The 20,774-nt window shown below is 41.8% G+C and overlaps 1 protein-coding gene across 1 annotated transcript in view; it reads left to right on the top strand.

The window, feature by feature from the left end:
• Positions 1-20,774, top strand: part of DNAAF9 (dynein axonemal assembly factor 9) — a 118,109-nt gene that overhangs the window by 12,850 nt on the left and 84,485 nt on the right. The window contains exons 2-8 of the mRNA XM_080931274.1: positions 1,640-1,719; positions 2,968-3,087; positions 8,443-8,567; positions 9,721-9,817; positions 11,504-11,610; positions 12,497-12,574; positions 19,174-19,272. Coding sequence (XP_080787400.1) covers positions 1,640-1,719; positions 2,968-3,087; positions 8,443-8,567; positions 9,721-9,817; positions 11,504-11,610; positions 12,497-12,574; positions 19,174-19,272 — 706 coding nt within the window. The remainder of the gene's footprint in view (positions 1-1,639; positions 1,720-2,967; positions 3,088-8,442; positions 8,568-9,720; positions 9,818-11,503; positions 11,611-12,496; positions 12,575-19,173; positions 19,273-20,774) is intronic.

Below are 20,774 nucleotides of genomic sequence, written 5' to 3'. Positions count from 1 at the left end.
ACCAGGCTGGCTTCGAACTCACAGAAATCTGACTGACTCTGCCTCTGGAGAGCTGGGACTAAAAGCATGCACCACCACTGCCTGGTTATGAATTCTTGGTTTTGGCTAGCCTACCCCTACTCCTTTCTCTCCCATTGTCCTACATAACCTTTAGCCGGCAGTGTCCTCCCCTCTTCCCTCAGAGCAGCTGTGTGCTGTTGTCACCTCCCCTGATTACGTCATCTTACCATCCCCCTCTCATTGGCCCTTTACAAACATTCCAAGTTAAATATAGAAATTTAAAAACTTGAATCTGGGGGCTGGGGCAATGGTTTTCCTGCAGAGGATCTGAATTAATGACCCATTAAGTGGCTCATAATCATCTTTAACTCCAGCTCCAGAGGGATCCAGTGCCTCTGGCCTTGTGGGTGCTAGCATGAATACACACATAATTAACTTTTTTATTTTAAAAAATTAAAATACCATGTGCATTTGTGTTCTACCTCCATGTATATCTGTGTGAGGGTGTCAGATCTCCTGGAACTGGAATTACAGACAGTTGTGAACTCCCTTCTGGGTAGAGGGAGTTAAACCCTGGTCCTTTGGAAGAGCAGTCAGTGGTCTTAATTGCTGAGCTGTCTCTTCAGCCCATAGAGGGCATGCAGGGTCTTTCTGGGCTTAAATTATCTTGCTATAACATTTTCCAGCTCTATCTGCTTTTCTGAAACTTTCATAATTTCATTTTTCTTTACAGATGAATACATGTATTGCATTTTCATTATCCATTAGTTGATGGACATTTAAGCTGATTCCATTCCTACCTATTTTGAATAGATGGCAATAAATATAGATGTGCAGGTGTTTCTGTTGTAGGATATGGAGTCATTTGTGTATATGCTCAGGATAGGTAGGCCATATGGTAGCTCTTTTTTAGCCTAACACCCCCACACATTGATTTCCATAGTGTCTGCAGTACTTCATACCCTAACATACATATATCCTACCAACTAGTAGATAGGGGTCACTGTGTCCCCATGTCCTCTTCAGTCTTTGTCACTTGTTTTCTTAATGACAGACATTATGGCTGTGGTAAGACTTAATCTCAAAGTAGTATAGCTTGCATGGCTAATGGTTAATGATATTGAACAGTTAAAATGTTTATGGTCTGAGCGTTGGGCATGAGGTGGTGGGGAAGAATCAGGCTTGACCATGAAATTGGGTCTTCATCTTTGGGTTCCTGAGAGGAATAGAGAGAGACAGAAAAGCAGTAGAGCCCTTAGTTTATTGAAGCCTTTATATCAGTTTTTGTTTTTGTTTGTTGTTTTTGAGACAAACTGAGAAAGGCTAAATTTAGGCTAAAGCAGTGTAGAAACTTTCCTTTGAGAATCAGCAAAAGTGAGACGACATTGGAAACTCTTGGCATCAGCTGATTATGGGACCTTGGTACCATCTTCCACTGAGCCAAAGAGCTCCTGGCAGTTTAGTTCATCATCGGTTCTCCAGATAGTCTTTAGACCACTTATATTAAATCTCTTTTAAAGCATGGAAAAGGAGTGTACGGTTCTGATTAGAGATCTAGATACCACTTTCCTTACCTAACAAAACAATTTCTCTTGTGTGTACCTTTTATGGACTCTCAAGAAGTTCTGTTCTGTTACAGCTGCAGCCGACTCCGCCAGGTTCAAAGTATCCTGACCCAGAGCAGCAAGTCTCAACCTGATGGAATTCTCTGCATCCTAGGTCAGTGCTTTACTAATAAGTCTGTAGCCTTGATCTCAGGAAGATACTAGTAATGCTGTTGTATAAGGTACACTATAGGCTACACTATAGGCTAGCATCTTCCCAGTTTTCATTCCTGAAACATCTGGTCCATATTAATGAGGGTGACTATTAAGAGAGGTGTCAGTGAGATAAAGAGGGAGCTCCCACCACAAGCCTACCTGCCTGCCTTTCTTTATTTGAGACAGGGTTTCCCTGGCTGCCCTGAAACTTGCTCTGTAGATCAGGCTGGCCTCAAACTCAGAGATTTGTCTGCTTCTGCCTTCTTAGTACTAGTATTAAAGTCCTGCACGACCATGCTGGCTACAACCCTTTCTTTTCAAAACCACATAGAGAGCAGTTGCTTGACTCTGATCCTTCCATCCAGCCAATAGCTGTATCATGGGATGTCTAAGTCATTAAGAGGCAGAAGTAAAGAGTCATTTATTCTCCTTTTGTCTCTGGTCCATCCTTACTAGACTAACCTTAGTGGAGGTCATCTGCAGGAGTGCATATCCCCACCACACCTTACAGTGCAGTGCTAAGCATTGCTTCTGACCTTTGGGAAGGGTTAGTGTGTATTAGTCTATCCACGTGTCCTCTTCGTTTTCACACCACCTTAACTTGTTTTTATTTGATCATAAACATGTTTCAAAGGGATCTCTTTGAGATCTGTTCTTAGGCTAACAAAATACGCCAAGATCTGTAGTAAATCCATAGAAGACCTTATTTTCTGGTTCTTTTTGCCCATAAGAATTGCTTCATATGGGCTGGAGGAGGTTCCATAGATAAGAGCACTTGTGTTCTTCCAGAGGACCCAGGGCCAATTCCCAGCACCCACATAGTGACTCATAACTATCTGTAACTCTAATTCTAGGGGATCTGATAGATCTTGGAGGGGGCTCGTCTGGCCTCCTTGGGTATCAGACATACATGATACACATATACATGGAAGTTAAACATCCATACATGTAAGTAAAAACTGAAAGAAAGAAAATGCTTTTCAGAATTAAGAGCCTAGTAACCATGTTGCTTAATTCTTTGACCTGTGTAGATCTTGAGATCCAAGGAAGGTACCTTATGCCTCAGCTTGTTTGTTTCAGGGGTTGTTTATTTAGCTTTAGCACTGAACTGGTTTGGCCATCAAGGCTTTACTAAACGGGCAAATCCTTGGCTCTTACTGTATTCCATGGTGTGGGACAGCTAGTCACAGCCTGTTTTGCTTTGCAGGAATTGACAGCAGATACAATGAAGGCTGTAGAGAGCTGGCAAATTACCTTCTGTTTGGTTTATACAGCCAGAATACCACTGATTTTGAGAAAACGGGATTTTCTGAAGAAATTCTAGATGGTAAGTCTGTATTATATTGGCAAATTGTAGGAGACAGCGGTTTATTCCTTTGGACCCTTAATTCATGATCTTTTTGTAAAAATTGTTTTAATTTTACTGTATTGTATGAGTGTTGCTTACATGTATGTATGTGTACCGTGTGTGTGTGTGTGTGTGTGTGTGTGTGTGTGTTTGCGCGCGCGCACACACACACACACACACACACACACACACACACACACACACACACGCGCGCGCGCGCGCACGCGAGCGCATGCTTGTGCAGGAATGCATGCATACTTGGTGCCCAGAAAACAACATCAGATTCCCTGGAACTGGAGTTACAGATGGTTGTGAGCCACCATTCAGTGTTGGGAATCAAACCCAGATCCTCTGGAAGAATAGCAAGTACTTTTAACTGCTGAAACATCTCGACAGCCCCAGTTCATGATTTTTTGTTTCTGTTTCTGTGGTTTTGGGTTTTTGTTATTGTTGTTTTTTTGTTTTGAGTTAGAGTCTCATATAACTTTAACTGTCTAGAAACTCACTGTGGAGAACACGCTTGCCTTCAATTCTGAGATCTACCTGCCTCTGCCTTCCTAGTACTAGGATTAAAGACATATACCCAGCACCCCATTTGTGATCTTTTAGTAGGAAGTTATAATCAGAATTTAAGAAGTCCAAAGCTCTAGTAAATTTTTGCTTTATTTTGTTGTATCTTTTTAATGGTGAAAAATAGCATTTTCTTATTGACCTTTTAAAATCGACCATTCCTATTGGCCATGCACTGGATAACAGACTATCAACAGCAGTTTCCAGAATACATTTATTGAGTAAATCATCTTTGAGACCAAAAGAGGCCTTGGTGTTTGGCCTTGTCTCTTGGCAGGGTAGTCGTTTTTCTTAGCATTGCTGCTGCTCCTTTTCACTGAAGGTTCAGACTGTGTGCTGTTGCCAGTGAAGGCACTCTCTGCTTTGAGGCAAAGAGGAGCTGCTCTTGTGAGAACGAAGATTTTATGTGGATCTTTAGCTGAAGAACAAGGGGCTATTGTCCTGCTGTCTTTGGGAATTGTTTTTTGTGTGACTTTAATACAATGCAGGCTTTCTGCCTGCAGTCTGCCTTCTCTGGCTGGAGACACTGCAAGCGTTGATGCTCCTGTGGGCTGTTGCCCGGGAGCTACTTCTCCTGTCATATACTTAGCATTATAAATTGTCTGCACGATGAGTCAGGAGACATAGAACAAACAAGTAAAACTGGACAAGAGACAAGACACTTGCAAGGCAGCTGGGAGACCATGAAAGCAAACATTCGCTGTCAGATGATCTCACTTGAGAAGTGTGGGCTCAGATGGAGGGCATTTTGTCCCTTGGGGGACATTTAGCAATGTCTGAAGACATCTTTGATGGCTGTGGCTCAGTCTGTGGTACTACTGTCATCTAGTGGACACCAGGGCTGCTGCTAAACATCACAGAATAAACAAGAAAGCCCCGGTTACACAATGAAAACAATTCTTATTAAACTGTCAATAGTTCTGAGTTGTACCCTTGGTAACGACCCCAGTACTATCCATATAGTTTAGTTAGAGCTGTTCTTTTTATTATGAGTGCAGAAAAAGGAGCCGGAAAGTACTTTCTTCTTTCTTTCTTCCCTCCTGTCTGAGGTATTCTCTCTCTCTTTGCATCAGCCGGCTTCAGATTCAGGTGCTTCTCAGCCTCTTGGGTGCTGGGTTTGTGTCCAGGAGCCACCACTGTGGTCTTCATCAGGTCATTTTTAGATTTCGACATTATAATACAATGTAACACCTTTTCTTCACTTTCCTTCTCCTCCTCACTCTCAACCAAAGTTCAGGACCTGTGGGTCATGACCCCTTTGGCAGCCCCCTGTCTACAAAACACGTGCATCGTGACAAATAACAGTTATGAAGAACAATAATCATTTTATAGTTGGGAATCACCACAACTTGAGGAAAAGTATTAAAGGGTCAGAGCTTTAGGGAGGTTGAAAAATGCTGCTCTAAACCCTCTCATTTGTCCCTCCTTCTCCTTCAATTCTTGACCTCTTTTTTCTTTATTATTGCATGCATGTGTGTGTGTGTGTGTATTCCTATATATAATCTTTTCATTCCATATAATATTATTTGTATGTATGTTTTTAGGGCTTTTTTGTTCTTTGTCACTGGACAACCAGTTGGTGTGCTGTTCCCAGGAAAAGGACAACTCTCCTGAGCCCAGCTTTTCTCAGTTGCCATAGCTCTTTGAGTAGCGTTGAGGCTTCCTGGACTTGACTCTGTCCACTTTGACGTGTCCATTGGTGGTGTCCTTCTTTAGCTCATGTTGGTGAGACTTTTACTAGAAGGCACCATCAATTGTTTTTCAGTTCATTTTTTTGTTTGTTTCAGATTTTGATTTTAAATTTATTGGTCAGGCAAAGAGTTTCAAGTCTTTAATCCCAGCACTGGGGAGGCAGAGGCCAGTGCATCTCTGTTTCGGTTAAAGCTTGCCTGGTCTACATAGTGGATTCCAAGACAGAGCTAGGTAGAGAGACCCGGCCTTGAGTAAATAAAAGAACATTTCTTTCAGGGGGCTGGGGTGATGGCTCAGTGATTAGGAGCACTGGCTGTTCTTCCAGAGGGCTGGATCCAATTCCCTTTGCCCAGGTGATTACTCACATCTGTGGCTTGAGTCTGAGGGGATCAGACCCCCTCTCCAGGCGTCTTTGCAGCTACCAAGCACATGCATGATACATAGACATATATGCAAGCACAATACCCATATAAATAAAATAAAACAAAAATCTCAAATATAAAATAAAGTATCTTCCCTTACATGTCGTGGTTTGGGAAGAATTTACTTTGGAAGTCTTCAGTTGCTGCACATTTCACTGCAACTGTGGTTGCAGGGCCGCTTCAGTATAAACATAAGGAGTGTGTTTGCATTCCAGAGGTGTGTTTTATCCTGCCATTTGTCACAGGGGAAACTTAGTAAAGTACTAATCAGTTTACTCCAAATTAATAAAGCCAACTTTAAATCCTTATAGTTAGAAAGCTAAGATCAGCAGATTTATGCTCTGGTTTTTTGGGTTTTGAGGCAGGGTTTCACTCTAGGGGTGGCTGTCCTGGAACTTGTTGTGTAGACCACACTGACCTCACACTCACAGAGATGGAACTCAGATGCCTGAGTGCTGGGAGGAATAAAGTAGCCACCACAGCCCTCAGGCTTCTGCCTCAGCCTCACTGTGCATAGAAACGGCCAACATGAGATACTTACTTTTCAAAGGTATTTTAAAACATTTTACATGATTTTAAATTTTTCTTTAATTTATTGAGACACGTTCCCTTTATGTAGCTCTGGCTATCCTGGAACTAGCTGTGTAGACTAGGCTGGCCTCCACTCACAGAATTCTGTGATTGAAAGTTTGTGCCAGCTTACTAGCCGACCCTCCCATCTCATCCTGTCCTCTCCTCTTGCTTCTTCCTTCTCATTCTCCTCCTGCAGCTTTTTAAGTTTAGTGTTGTTTTTGACGCAGGGTCTCTATGTAAATCAGAGTGGCATCCTCGGACTCGTGCTAGGTCTTCAGCAAGTGCCATCATGCCCAGCTGTATTTTTCTTCCTTCTCTCCTCCTCCTTTCAAAATAGAGGCTCACCGTGTAGCTCTGGCTGAACTGAAACTATGTATGGAGACCATGCTGGGCTCAAACTCACAGAGATCTGGCTTCCTCTGCCTTCCCAGGGCTTGGATTAAATGATTAAAGCCATCACACCTGACCATATTTTCCTCTTTTTATTTGTTTTTTATTTATTTTTTTCATAGTTTCTTTTATCTGACCGTGTACTCTGTTAGGTATCAGGTCCATTGAGAATATGAAATGTGTGATTAGATTTAGCTAGCAGTTGTTATGATACATCTGTTTTTGGATCCTAAAACGTTAAGGTTCTATTCAGACTCTGCGTGGTGTGTGCACTGCCACCCCACTTTCTCAGGTGTCATAAAATTTCTCCCTTCGCAGGAAGTCTACAGTTGATTTAGGACAGGGCTCTGGGACTTGAGGAGGCCCAGTGCTGAGACACGAGAGAGGGGGTCTTCTCTTCTCTCTGCAACCCCTCACGTTATCAGTTCCTAGTGTGGTCTTGGTAGAGACGCTTCGTGGCTCTGCCATGGGAGAGCTATTGAGCAAAGCTTGTAGTATTTCTGCCCCATTCCATTTCCCCTCTCAAGGCTCCTGAGTTTGCCTGGCTTTCCTTGAACCCTTGGGATGTCTTTATTTACTCTCTCCACCTCTGTTGATGCTGTTCTGAATCTGTAATCTGTTGGTATGCTTCCGGAAGCTCGTTCCCCCTTGCCTGTGTTTCCTTCCTTCAAGCCTCTTCCTGTGTACAGAACTCACTGCTGTACACAGTGACTGTCCTAAGACAGATGTGCAACGTCCAGGCTCACAATTGCCTGGAGCCAAATGAGCCTCTGGCCATGAATTTTAAATACTGGTTTTAGCGTAGAGTCCGGGTTAATGTAATTGGTGCTGTTTCTTGATTGAGTAGCTGTTTAATACTTATTTCCTCATTGATAATGCATTGTGAAGCCTGGTGTGGTGATGCTTGTTTGTAATCCCAGCATTTAGGAGGCAAAGGCAGGAAGGAGGATTGCTGTAAATTCAAGGCTAGCCTGGTCTGCACAGTGAATTCCAGATCAGGGAGAGCTATAGTCTTTTAAGGAAAAAAAAAAAAAAAAAAAAGCCAGGCCTGGTAGCATAGCTCTGAAATCATAGCTGTTTGAGAGGCTGAGGCAGGAGGATTTCAAGTTCAATGTCTGCCTGAGTTGTATGTTGAGTTCAAAGCCAGTTGAGGCAACTTAGTGAGACCCTGTCTTAAAACAAGTGAAATGGGCTGAGGGTGACAGATTGGTTGCTGAGCATGTGTGTAGCCTAGGCTCCATCTTCAGTAATGCAACCAGTGCGTCATCAGTTAGTAAATGAGTAACGTGACCAAGACTGGGACCACAGCTCTGACCATTTGCAGTGCACTCTTTCAGGAATGAACTCTGCTCTTTTGACTTATTTGGGGCCTACACTGTCATATTTAGAAGGCCACCATAGGAGGAGCATTGCGGAGGTGATAGGAAACCCTTACTTCCACACCCGACTGTTGCTTGATTAAATAATTACCCATTTAGACTTTTGTTACATTGTTTCTGAAATAGCTGTATGTTTTGTTTTGGGAGTTTCCTTGTTTGTTTGTTACACTAGAAATGAACCCAGAGTCTGGCCATGCAAACTGAATTGTTGAACTACAATCTCGTGAATTAAGTGGAGTTACTAATCTTCTGAAGGAAAAGCCCTGACTTTTTCTACCTGTTTGTGTTTTGCCTTTTTCTTCCTGCAGATGTGGTTATATTGATTAAATCAGATAGTGTCCATCTGTACTGCAACCCTGTCAACTACCGCTATCTCTTGCCTTACGTGGCACATTGGAGAAACCTGCATTTCCACTGCATGACGGAAAGTGAGGTGAGGAGAGAGGACAGGATAAGGACTTCCTTCAGGAAAGTGTTGGTTCGCAACAGAAGCTCCTTTAAGAAACTACAGATCTAGTGTCTGAGTGTGCTTACTCAAAAACTAATATTCAAGTAGCAAGCTTCCTGTGTGAGGAACACCCCCCTCCCACCTCCCACCGTCCTTCCTGTCCTTTACCGGTCTCCATCTGCCTGTCCCCAGACTGACTGCTCAGAGACGCCTTTACAGTCTTTCCAGCCTGCAGCCTGAGGGCTCCAGCAGGCATGAATAGCTGTGTTGCTCAGCACAGGCTTGTAGGCTTATTTAAATAGTTATGGGGTCTTACTGTATCTTTTATCTTATTTTTATTTGTTTGTTTGAGACCACAGCATCTCACTGTGTAGCCTTGACTGGCCTGCAATTCAGACATCTGCCTGCCTCTGCCTCCCAAGTGCTGGGATTAATGAGACATTCAACCAGCCTGTTATCTGTTTATATATTATTCTGTTTAATATATAAGTTGATTAGACAATTTTTGAGTGAATCTAAACCTTATAGATGACAGAATTACAGTGTCAAAAAACCTGACATGCCTGCAAAGGTTAGAATTGTCCTAAACTTTGTGACATTTATGTCTGGGTTTCTTGGTATCTATTTCCCTTTGGGTCATTTTGAAGAATATGACTAGAAAGCAAATTGGGATTTTTCTGCCTGTAATGAATGTCATTGTAATTTCTACCCAGTATTAAGAACATTTCTTTTTATGCGATTATTGGGGACACTTGGAGGAATAGGTTTTATCTCTTCCATTTAAGTCTCAATACATTTTGAGTTGAATTTGTTTATGAGATGCAGAAATGGAGACTATTTTTGACCAGCAAATAGGATGGCTTTAGGAAGCCCTTCCTTAACTAGGAATAGTTCCTTTTAAATGCCATTTAAGACAGTCCCTGAGGCTGGTGGTGGTGGCTCCCACCTTTAATTCCAGCACTTGAGGCCACCCTCAAGTCTACAGACTGAGTTCCAGGGTAGCCAGGGCTGTTACACAGAGAGACCCCGTGTGTGTTGTGGGTGGGGAGGTGACACAGTTCCTGAGACTACACAGAAATGATGTGGACTTTAAATGATGTGTCTCATTAGAGTCCACCTTTCTTTGAATTTCCCTTAGTATGAAGATGAGGAAGCAGCAGAAGAATTTAAGATTTCCAGCTTTGTGGACATGGTTCGAGACTGTGGTAGAATTGGTATTCCTTATAGCTCTCAAGGTGAGCATCTGACAGCAAGCCATTTGAGAACGTTGCTTGGGGCTGGAGAGATGGTTCAGAGATTGAGCACTGGCTGCTCTTCCAGAGATTCTGAGTTCAATTCCCAGCAACCACTTGGAAGCTCATAACCATTTGTAATTACATCTGCTGTCCTATCATCTGCTGTCCTATTCTGGTGTGCAGGCATACATGCATGCAGAACACTACATATATAATAAACAAACAAACAAACAAATAAATCTATCTTTTAAAAAAGAACGTTACTTGCTTGGAAGGTTTGAGAATTGAATGGTCCTCTTTCATGGTGTATATTTGGCTGGAAAACCATTTGACCCATTTTCACAAAGGAAAAGGATCAACCAGAATGAGGTGTGGGAACTCTTAGATGAGCTCCTTGTTCATAACTGTGAAGTTACCACAATAGCATAAGCTACCTGTGGTCAAGGAGGACTGATGGGGGATCTATCACAACTGACATCTAGTCTGTATTATTTATTACTTACAGATATGATGTGTCTTCATAACAGAAAATTGTAATTTTAGTAGCTATTTAAAAAACAGGCTTATGGGACTAGAGAGATGGCTAAAAGGCATGTCTTTCAGAGGACCTAAGTTGGTTCTCAGCAGCCATACCAGGCAGCTCACAACTACTTGTATCTCCATCCAGGGGATCTCACTCCATAGTGCCCTCACACATACATATACATCATTGAAATAAATCTTTTTGCCAGGGTGGTAGCATCTACCTTTAATCTCACTCAGCAGTTGGGAGGCAGAAGTAAATGGCTCTCTGATTGTGGTCTACATAGTGAGTTCGAGGCCAACCAACACTACATAGAGGCCCTATCTCAAACAAGCAGGCAGGCAAGCAAACAAAAATGTTTCCCTAGCAGTTCTCAACCTGTGTGTTGTGACCCCTTTGGAGGTTGCATATTCTATGTCCTGCATTTCAGATATTTGTATTATTCATAACAGTAGCAAAATCACAGTTATGAAGTAGCAACAAAATAAGCTTATGGCTAGAGGTCACTATGACATGAGGAGCCGCCAAATATCTAAAAAGGTTGCAACATAAGAAGGTTGAGAACCACTGATTTACAGGGAAATTCAGTGTAGAATACAGGGGGGCGTTAAGTTTATCAGTGCTGATATTATAGGAAGAAAAGAACCCTGAATATTGACATTATTGTTACAAAAATAATACCTGTTTTTGTTTTGTTTGACACAGGGTCTCACTGTGTAGCTGCCCCTGGCTGTGTAGACCCGCCTGCCTCTGCCTCCCAGGTGCTGCTAATTGAAGGCAGATGCCATTACAGCTGGCTAAAAAGGATTCCTTTGGTTTTGTGGTTTTCCCTTGAGGAAGCTGATTAGCTGTTTTGTTAGACAGAAGAGTCAACTTCTGGTCTGTTAATAAACATACTCACTAAATAGTACAAATCAATTGTAGTAGAATACTATTTACTTTAAAAAAAAGAAAACAAAATATAAAGGTGCTATAATCTGAATTTATAATACTTGATTGTGATTCTAATTTTTCTTGAATTTCACTCTATATTTTTAGTTTCAATATCTAATCCTCTTACTGTCCTGGCAAATTTATAAGGAATGATTCCTGTCTAACCACATGAGGTTGGGCTCAACTGTCCAGGATGGTATTTGATGTGTGTTGATGTGTGATTCTTCTAGGTCACTTACAGATATTTGATATGTTTGTGGTAGAGAAGTGGCCAATTGTACAGGCCTTTGCACTCGAAGGCATTGGAGGAGATGGATTTTTCACCATGAAATATGAGGTACGTGTGAAAACTAGTGTGTTTAAGTCTTGTCACAAAGTTAATGTGCATTAAACAAACACAAACCAACCAACCCAAGAGCTCACTGTGTAGACCAGACTGGGCCTGGAACTTCCAGTGATCCGTCTGCCTCTGCTTCCCAAGTGCTGGGATTAAAGGTGTGTGTCATTATGCTTGGCTTTGAATGAGATGGAGTATATGTGTATGATTTTGATACTGTAAACAGCTAATATGTGTGTAGAGAAAAAGTATGAGGGTGATGATAGAGAAGACCTGCATCTTTGCATACATTAATACTTCTAAATTGATAAGAAATAGACATCTCTATGTAAATAACATAAATCTAGACATAAATAACAAAAAAAGGCTCTAAGTTTTTGAATGAGACAAGTACTTTCTGAAAGGTTAAAGTAGAAGATTCAGTTTTTTTATTGTAAGCCTTTTGTATTGTTTATTTTTCTTAACAAAAAAATGTTACAAGAATGTATTATTTTAATTAAAATTACCAAGAAAAAACATAGTGTATATATGTGTGTGTGTGTGTGTGTGTGTGTGTGTAAATGTGTTTGTGCCATTATTGAATGTAACCAGGTGATATATTGAAGATTCTGAAAATAATTTTCTTGAATGAAAAAACATTTATTAATTTTACAGGGTCAAATAAGATTAATAAAATTGTGGTTTATTCTAATAGAATTAAGAGAGCATTGGTTTTATAATAAATACAGTTAAAATTAATAATTTAAAAATAACATAATACATTTTCAGTTATTATTCTAGTAACTATTTATACCAAGATAGTAATTTTTGAGTCTCAGAAGATGAGAAGTAATTGACCGTCCTAGTAATTGACTTACTGATGCTGATGCTCTGCCTTTTGTTGCAGTTGCAGGACGTGAGTTTGAGCCTGTGGAATGTGTACAGCAGGATGGATCCTGTGTCTCTGGAGACCATGCTTTCAGAAGTAAGGAGCCAGAGTGTGTTTAACATAATTATGTTAAATTATCCTAGCCAATTATCCACCAAAGGTATTTAACTTGAAGAAATGCAAAGTACATCTTGTTTGCTTTAATCAAAGAGTGGAACATATCTTCCTACTTTGTTCTGCACTCTTGAAAGAGAAAACCTGGGAGAATTGAGGCTTTTCTTTGAGGAAAACCTGCTGAGGCAGCTGTTTCACCTAAAGACTTTTGGTTATTTTTTCTCTCAGGGAGGGATATTATACTGGACTTTAATAAAAACAATGCAGAGGTTGTCCTGTAGCATGAAAGATTAGGATGACAAATTGCTTAAAGAGATCAAAGTCTGAAACAGATGGCAAACATGTCCTATTGCCTAGACAGCAGTATTTAACATCCGGCCCAGGTCCTAACAAGTGCTCAGCATTCTCACTGTGGCACAAAAGCTGTTCTAGATAGTCCTTAAACTGGGCGTGTCTGTGTTCTCCTGCAGTCCTGTTTACAGAAATGTGTCCCACCCTAGCTAGAGTGTAATTTTCCAACCCTTGAGTTCTTAATCGTTCATCTGGGTGTGGTGGTGCATGCCTTTCTCTCAGCACTCTGGAAGCACAGCCGCTGGAGCTCTATGAATTCAAGACCATCCCCAGTTAAATAATGAGTTCCAGACTAGCCCTGACTACACTCTGAGACCCTGCCTCAAAAGAAATAACAAAGGCAACAAACAAAATCTTGGTATGGGGCTGGTGAGATAACTGGGCAGGTAGGAACACTTGTTGCCAAGCCCAAGGACATCCACAAAGGAGGGAACCGATCACAAAATTGTCCCCTAACCTATAAAATAGATAAATAAATGGTCGTAGTTTATCAGGATTCTCTGAGATGTGTCACGTATACTTTGCACTAACCATTTAGAATGGGGGGGGGGGGGGAAGGGAGGTAATTAGAAAAAGAGTCCCTAAGACTTATCTACTTGGACATTGTACAAAGGACATTAGGCTCTGTCTCCCTCCCATCTCCCCATTCTCCAGCATTGCCAGAGATCTTGTGATCTTCTTCACATGATCTTGACTGTTTGCTGCTTCTCACCTAGAACCAACCATTTTCTTATAGAGACAGAGCCCCTGTGTGTTTAAGGAGTGAGTTTAGAGGCCACAGTTGAGTTTTGTACTACTGTGAGCATTGTTTCTAGCTCCTTTGGGCAAAAGGAAGTAAAAGTAAAAAAAAAAAAAAAAAAAAGGAAAATAGATATTTTTTATTAAATTTCTTTATTCACTTTATAATCCAGTGTCAGCTCCCTTCTTCTCCCAGCACATCCTCCCCCCATTCCTCTTCCCTTCTGCTTTGAGAAGGGGAGCCCTCCTCTAGATATCATCTCTCCCACTGCCACTTTCCCCTCCCACTGAGGCCAGATAAGGCAGTCCAGTTAGGGAAGCAGAATCCACAGGCAGGCCGGCAGCAGGTTCAGGGACAGCCCCTATTCTTCTTGTTGGGGACCCGAATTAAGACCAAGCTACATATGTGCAGGGTGCGTAGGTCCAGCTCTTGTATTGTATGGTTGTGTGGTCCCGAGGCATGGCCTCTGAGGAGGCAGGGCACAGGGAGTTGACCTTGCTTACTAACCACACTATCATTGGGTGGATGTCAGGCTGTAGGGGAAGTCCAGGGACATCCTGGTGCGGGGAATCACAATCTGAGGCATGGGACAGCCGGAGCTGGCTCGGGGTCCCCAGGACTGCAAGGATGTCGGGATGTCTGGTTCTCAGGCTCCCAGACACTCAGGACACCACAGACTGGATCTAGCCCTGGGGGGTGGGAAGGGCAGGGGAGCTCTGGCTGGTCCCGCAGGGATGAGTCCTGGCTTGACTGTGGCGGGCTTGAGCTTGGCTTGGTGGCAGTTGTGACTGGGAGCACAGAGAGGCCTTCTACATGAGATTAGATAGCGGCTCTATAGGTGAAGGCCTTCTCCATGGCTCTCCACAGCAGGTCCTGATGGAAAGAGGCAGTCAGTGATTTTTAGACATTTATTGTAGTGGCAGAAAGTAGACGAGTAAAACCATCCCCACTTCTCAGGATGGGCCTGAGGTTAAATACCTTCTGCAGGGAGGAGTGTCTGGACGGGAAGTTGGTTGTCTGCGCTCTTCAGACCTTGCGGTACCTCATTAAAATGGAGATCTGTCTTGAGCCTACGCAAGCACATAGCACACACATGTGCACTCCTGTACATGTGGAGGGGCTTAGGGTATTGCCCATACGTAACTGATAGTCACAAATCTATGGGGGCTGTGGCTAGTGACAGGGGCCTGTGTGCCTGGGAACAGGGAAGCGCCTACTGTCCCTTCAGGATTTCCAGGGTTTCAAGCCTTAGCTTGACTGGGAACCAGGCTGCCTTTCATGTTCCCACTTTATATGTCCTGGGAATCCCCAAAGGTACAGGTTAGTTGACTTTGTTGGTCTTTCTGTAGAGTCCCTGTCTTCTTTGGGTCCCACAGTCCTTCCCTCAACTCTTCCATTAGACTCCCCAAGTTCTGTCTAATGTTTGGCTATGGGTTTCTGCATCTCCATTGGTTGCTGTGTGGAGCCTTGCAGAGGACAGTTATGCCAATCTTCTGTCTGTAAACATAACAGTAGCATCATTAATAGTGTGAGGGATTGGTGCTTGCCCGTGGGCTGGGTCTTGATTTGGGGCAGTCATGGGTTGGCCATTCCCTCAGTCTCTGCTCTGTCTTTGTCCCTGCACATCTTGTAGGCAGGACACATTTTGGGTCGGAGGTTTTGTGGGTGGGTTGCTGTCCTTACCCCTCCACTGGGAGTCATGCCTGGCTACAGGAAGTGACCACTTTGGGATCCATATACCTGACTCCTAGTGTCTTAGCTAGAATCACCCTTATAGAGCTTCTCCCATCACACATCTCTGGCACAACCTAGAGATGCCCCTCTCTACCCATTTCCATTCTCTCTCTCCTGTTCTCCCACATCTGATTATCCCCTCACCCTGCTCCCCTCCCCTCTCCTTCCCAGTTCCCTCCCTTCATCCACCTCTGATAGCTATTTCATTACCCCTTCTGGAAAAGGTTCCACCATCCTCCCTTGGGCCTCCTTGTTATTTGGCTTCTCTGGGTCTGTTGATTATAGTGTGGTTATCCTGTGCTTTATGGCTAATATCCATTTATAAGTAAGTACATACTATACATGCCCTTTTGGGTCTGGGTTACCTCACTCAGGATGATGTTTTCTAGTCCTATCCATTTGCCTTCAGAATTCATGATGCTTTTGTTTTTAATAGCTGAATAGTATTCCATTGTGTAGATGAACCACATTTTCTTTATGCATTCTTCAGTTGAGGGACATCATTTAGGTTGTTTCCAGTTTCTGGATATGTAATAAATAAATAAGGCTGCTATGTACATAGTTGAGCAAGTGTCCTTGTAGGATGGTGGACCATCTTTAGAGTATATGCCCAGGAGTGGTAAAGCTGGGACTTGAGGTAGAAAAATTCACAATTTTCTGAGAAACTGCCAATTTGATTTCCAAATTGGTTGTGTAAGTTTGCACTTCCACCAGCAATGGAGGAGTGTTCTCCTTGCTCCACATCCTCCCCAGCATGTGATAGCACCCGAGTGTTTGACCTCAGCCATTCTTAAGGTGTAAGGTGGAATCTCAGAGTCATTTGATTTGCATTTCCCAGTGACTAAGAATGTTAATTGTTTTTCCTTAGAGTAGCAGGAATTTTTGTCTATATATTGAAAAAGGTATTCATTCAGTCATGGTGCCACTTACCTTTAAAAATCCTGGTATTTGGAAGGCAGAGGTGCTGAGCTGGAGAGATGGCTCAGTGGTTAAGAGCACTGATTGTTCTTCCAAAGGTCCTGAGTTCAAATCCCAGTAACCACATGGTGGCTCACAACCTTGGGATGGGATCAGATGCCCACTTCTGGGCTGTCTGGAAGGCAGAGGTGGGTGGATCACTGAGTTTGAGACCAGCCTGGTCTCGGAGTGAGTTCCATGCCATCTAGGACTACGTAATGATAACCCTTTGTCAAAAAAAAAAAAAAAAAAAAAAAAAAAAAAAAAGGATGAGAAGGAAGAGGAGGTGAGGAGAAGGTGGAAGAGGAGATGAGGAGGAAGAAGAAGAGGAGGAGGAAGAGAAAGAGGAAGAGACAAAAAGTTATTTCATGTCCCAGAGAAACTTTCTCCAGAATGGTCAGTACTGAGACATAGTTCCCTCCCCTCTTTATCAAACACAAACAAAAAGCAGTAAATGCTTTGGCATCCATAAACAGATAAAAAGGTAAGATTCAGGCTGGTTTAGATTTTTTTCAATACAAAAACTAAAAACAACAAAAGAAAAACAAAAAAAAAAAAAAAAACTAAAAGAACAATAAAGCTTCACTTATACGCTGCCTCCAAGTATAACTCCCAGAATGTTATATTGTGAAGCACTACACAACTGTTTCTCAGGCAGTTACATCATGTGGGTTCTGAGAATCGAACTCTGGTCCTCTAAAAGAACGTACCTGCTTTTAACCGCTGAGCCATCTCTCCAGACCCAATCTTTTCTTCTTGCCTTTCTCTCTCTCTCTCTCTCTCTCTCTCTCTCTCTCTCTCTCTCTCTCTCTCTCTCTCTCTCTCTCTCTCTCTCTCTCTCTCAATGCAAAATTAAAGTTTGATTAAGAGATTTTAAACAGATTTAGGCACTCAAATTACTGGGAAGAAAGTCACTTAGGAGTAAAGTAAGTGTACATGTTAGGGCTGTATATCCAGGAACCGGGAAGAAAGTCAGATATATTTTTCACAATAATGTAACTAATCTTATTACTGGGCATGGTTGGGGTTTAATAATTATTGAGGAAATTGTGCATTAGGATCTTTACAATAGTTAACAGGTAAACCTCTAGGAACTGAAAAGCAATAACAATTTTTAAAAACAACTTATTAAATTTTAAACTTTCTTTTAGTTTTCTATAAAACTAAAACCGGGGGTATCAAGAAGCAAAGTTATTTATTAATAACTGAAATAGAATATCACTTAGAAGTAATTTTTAAATGAAAATAAGTATCAAATTAAATACTAGGGAAGAAAGGGCTGGTTAAAAAGCAAACAGCTTTGGCCAGCAATGGCACTTGCTTGAGGCTAGTGATCTGAGATATTCCCTGACTATACATAAGGTAGAATGAGAGAACCAACTACATAAAATTGTCCTCTGGCTTCCACATGTACACCTTAAGAAGAAATTAGCTATCAGAATATAAGAAAAGTAGTCGAAAGATTGAAAACTAAAGATATATTAGTTTTCTAAGTGTATATAATTTGAGTTCCTAGATCTAAGCATTTGATATATTTGTATACACGTTGCTGATACTGTAATCTTTGGTGGTACTCATATTGGTTTGGTTTTGGATAGTGGTTTTTACATCCTTTTAAGCTGATAGCCAAAGTCTTTGAAATTTCCTTACCAGTCACTATGAGATGTTCCATGCCCATATTTTGTAAATTTTCTGGCCTAGACTTGGAGCTGATCTTTTCTCTAAATGCTGGTTACTTTGAGTGGGAAACAGTATCTCATCAGTATGATGACTGTTGGGGATGTTCCCTGTGACTGTGTGGTCCCATTTCTAGACCTCTAGTAGCCGAAGCTCCCTTCATTGTTCATGTTAACTATGTGCAATACATAGGATTTGAGGGCGGACAGGGCTGCGGGGTGGTTAAGGATTACTCTTCTTCCAGGTAGCACAGGCTCCCAGCACCCACATGGTGGTTTACAGCGTCTGGAACTTTAGTTCCAGGGGAAGAGGACTTCTTCTGACCTTCTTGAGCACCAGGAACACACATAATGGCTATACATACATGGAAGCAAAACACTCATATTCATAAAATAAAAATAAACCTTTAAAAAAGATAAAAAAGGATGTAGGTACCAAGAAGGGTATTTTTAGGCAATTTTGTCTTGTGTAATGTAAGCATTATAAAGCATGATTACATAAACCTAAATGAAACAGTGCTTGGTGTATGCCGTTATATGTTTGGTCTGTCATTATCCAAAACATCTAGTAAGGAATGGTATATGCATAGAATCTCAGTATACAGGAGGCTGAGGCAGGAGGATAATGAATTTGAGGTCAGCGTGGACTATATAGTAAGATGTTATTTCAACCTTTTCCCCAAATTTCCACACCTGTGATTACTGTGAACTTTACAAATATATGTGTGTGTATCTTATACACATGTCCAGACATGTCTATGGTAGCGTGTAGCAATAAGCAAAGAATTCTAGTGAAAGCCAGCCATCTTTACTCATGCACTTGGGAGGCAGAGGCAGCCAGTGCTGCATAGTGAAGCACTGTTAAAAAAATAAAAAATAAAAGAGAGAATATTTTTATCAACCTAGAACTTTACCTTTGTCCATGGGCAGTCAATGTCTGGCCCCACTTCTCAGGTAAGTACTGCCAACCCACTGTGTCTGCAGAGATGTTCCTTTTCTGGATATTTTCTTTTCAAATGTAATAAACAGTTCATGTATAGAAGAGCCTAGGGTTCCAGGTAAGTTCATGGTTCTCGTTCTCTACTATACCTCTTCTATGACTCTGTGTTTGTGTTTTTACACAGGACCTGGCGGTGTTCGAGCGTCAGTGGACAAGCTTCTTTGCTAATTTTGACACAGAAGTCCCTTTCCTGCTAGAACTCTCAGAATCTCAGGCGGGTGAGGTACGTAAGTAAAAAGTCATAAAAAGAACAAAAATAGTACATTTATTATTGTTGTTGTTATATTATTTTTGTTTTTATTTTATTATGTGGTTGCTATGTGACCCTGACTGGCCTGGAACTTAAAGGTATACACCTGCCTCTGCCTGACTTACTAATATTTTTTTGAGATTCATTACTGTAGAGGTTTGTTTTGGTTATCATTTCTTTAAGCCATGTTGTAGATGTCACAAAAGAAATCCCTTCCCATGCCTATAAAAACAAGTATATCTAAGGCTCTGGTTTCAGTCCCCTACATCCCCAAAATACGTTTTGTATGCCAACTTCTCTATTAGGAGGGTATTTACCTCTCAGCACAGCGGTGTCCCCATCCAGTAGTTATGTTAGCACTACTTAGTACTTGGGTACCTCTGAACACTACTTGAGCCCCTTGGTCACAAGTGCCATGCTGTTGTTCCAAGCCCACATTGGTAGTGAGTTACTAGTTACCTGGTTCAGACTAGGCACCTTCATGACTAAACTGAACTGTCTATTTCAAAAACTAGGGAACAAAATAGTCCCCAAAACTTTACAACAAGAAGACTCAGAAGAGCCATCCTGAGCTTGTCTTGAGATTACCTGGGGTTTAACTATCACTACACTGTTCTTCAGTGTAACACAGTGGAACAGAACAAGCCCCCACCTGACTATTGGGAGTTGATCTGGACACACACACACACACACACACACACACACTATATATATATATATATATATAATGTATGTGTGCATATATATATAATATTATATATTGCTGCTATTATTCTTGACTATCTTAATAATTAAGAAAGAATCTTATCTATCTGTTATCTGTTTACTTTTCTCTGGAGCTCTGCATTCCTCTGTATGGACCAGTCTTCTGCTTAATGTCTTCCTCCTCTAAAGATGTCCTTTAATGTTGTTTGTAATCTTACGGTGTTGAATTCTTTTAGCTTCAGTATGTACAAGGGAACATGATAGAGAAACGTTCTTTTCCCGCGGTGGTGGTTGGAGACAGGGTCTCACTGCATAGTCTAGGCTGGCTTTGGACTCACTGGCTTGCTGTTTCTACCTCCCAAGTGCTGGGGAAACTGATAATATGTTGATTATTTTATTTTTGCCATGAAGACACCTTGACCCAGGCAACGTAGAGAAGAATGAGTTTATTGGGGCTTACAGTTCCAGAGGATACATAGTCCATACCCATCATGACAGGGAGCTTGGCAACAGGCAGGGTCTAACACTGGGGCAGTAGCAGTACATCCGAGTCACATTCAAGAGGCAGAGAGACACTGGCAATGACCCCCAGTGACACACCTCCTCCAAAAAGCCTACACCACACCACCTAGTTCTTCCCAAACAGTTCTACTGGGGACCAAATATTCAAGTGTATGAGCCTGTGGGGCCATTCTCATTTGAACCCCCACAGATGAGAGTCACCACTCCCAGTTCCAACTGCTTTTTCGAAAGATGTTTTTGCAGTGAAT

The sequence above is a fragment of the Micromys minutus genome (genome assembly GCF_963924665.1).
Source record: "Micromys minutus genome assembly, chromosome: 17".
In the NCBI taxonomy this organism is placed as follows: domain Eukaryota; kingdom Metazoa; phylum Chordata; class Mammalia; order Rodentia; family Muridae; genus Micromys; species Micromys minutus.
Note: the sequence above shows the minus strand (reverse complement) of the source record. Positions and strands in the feature narration are given on the sequence as shown.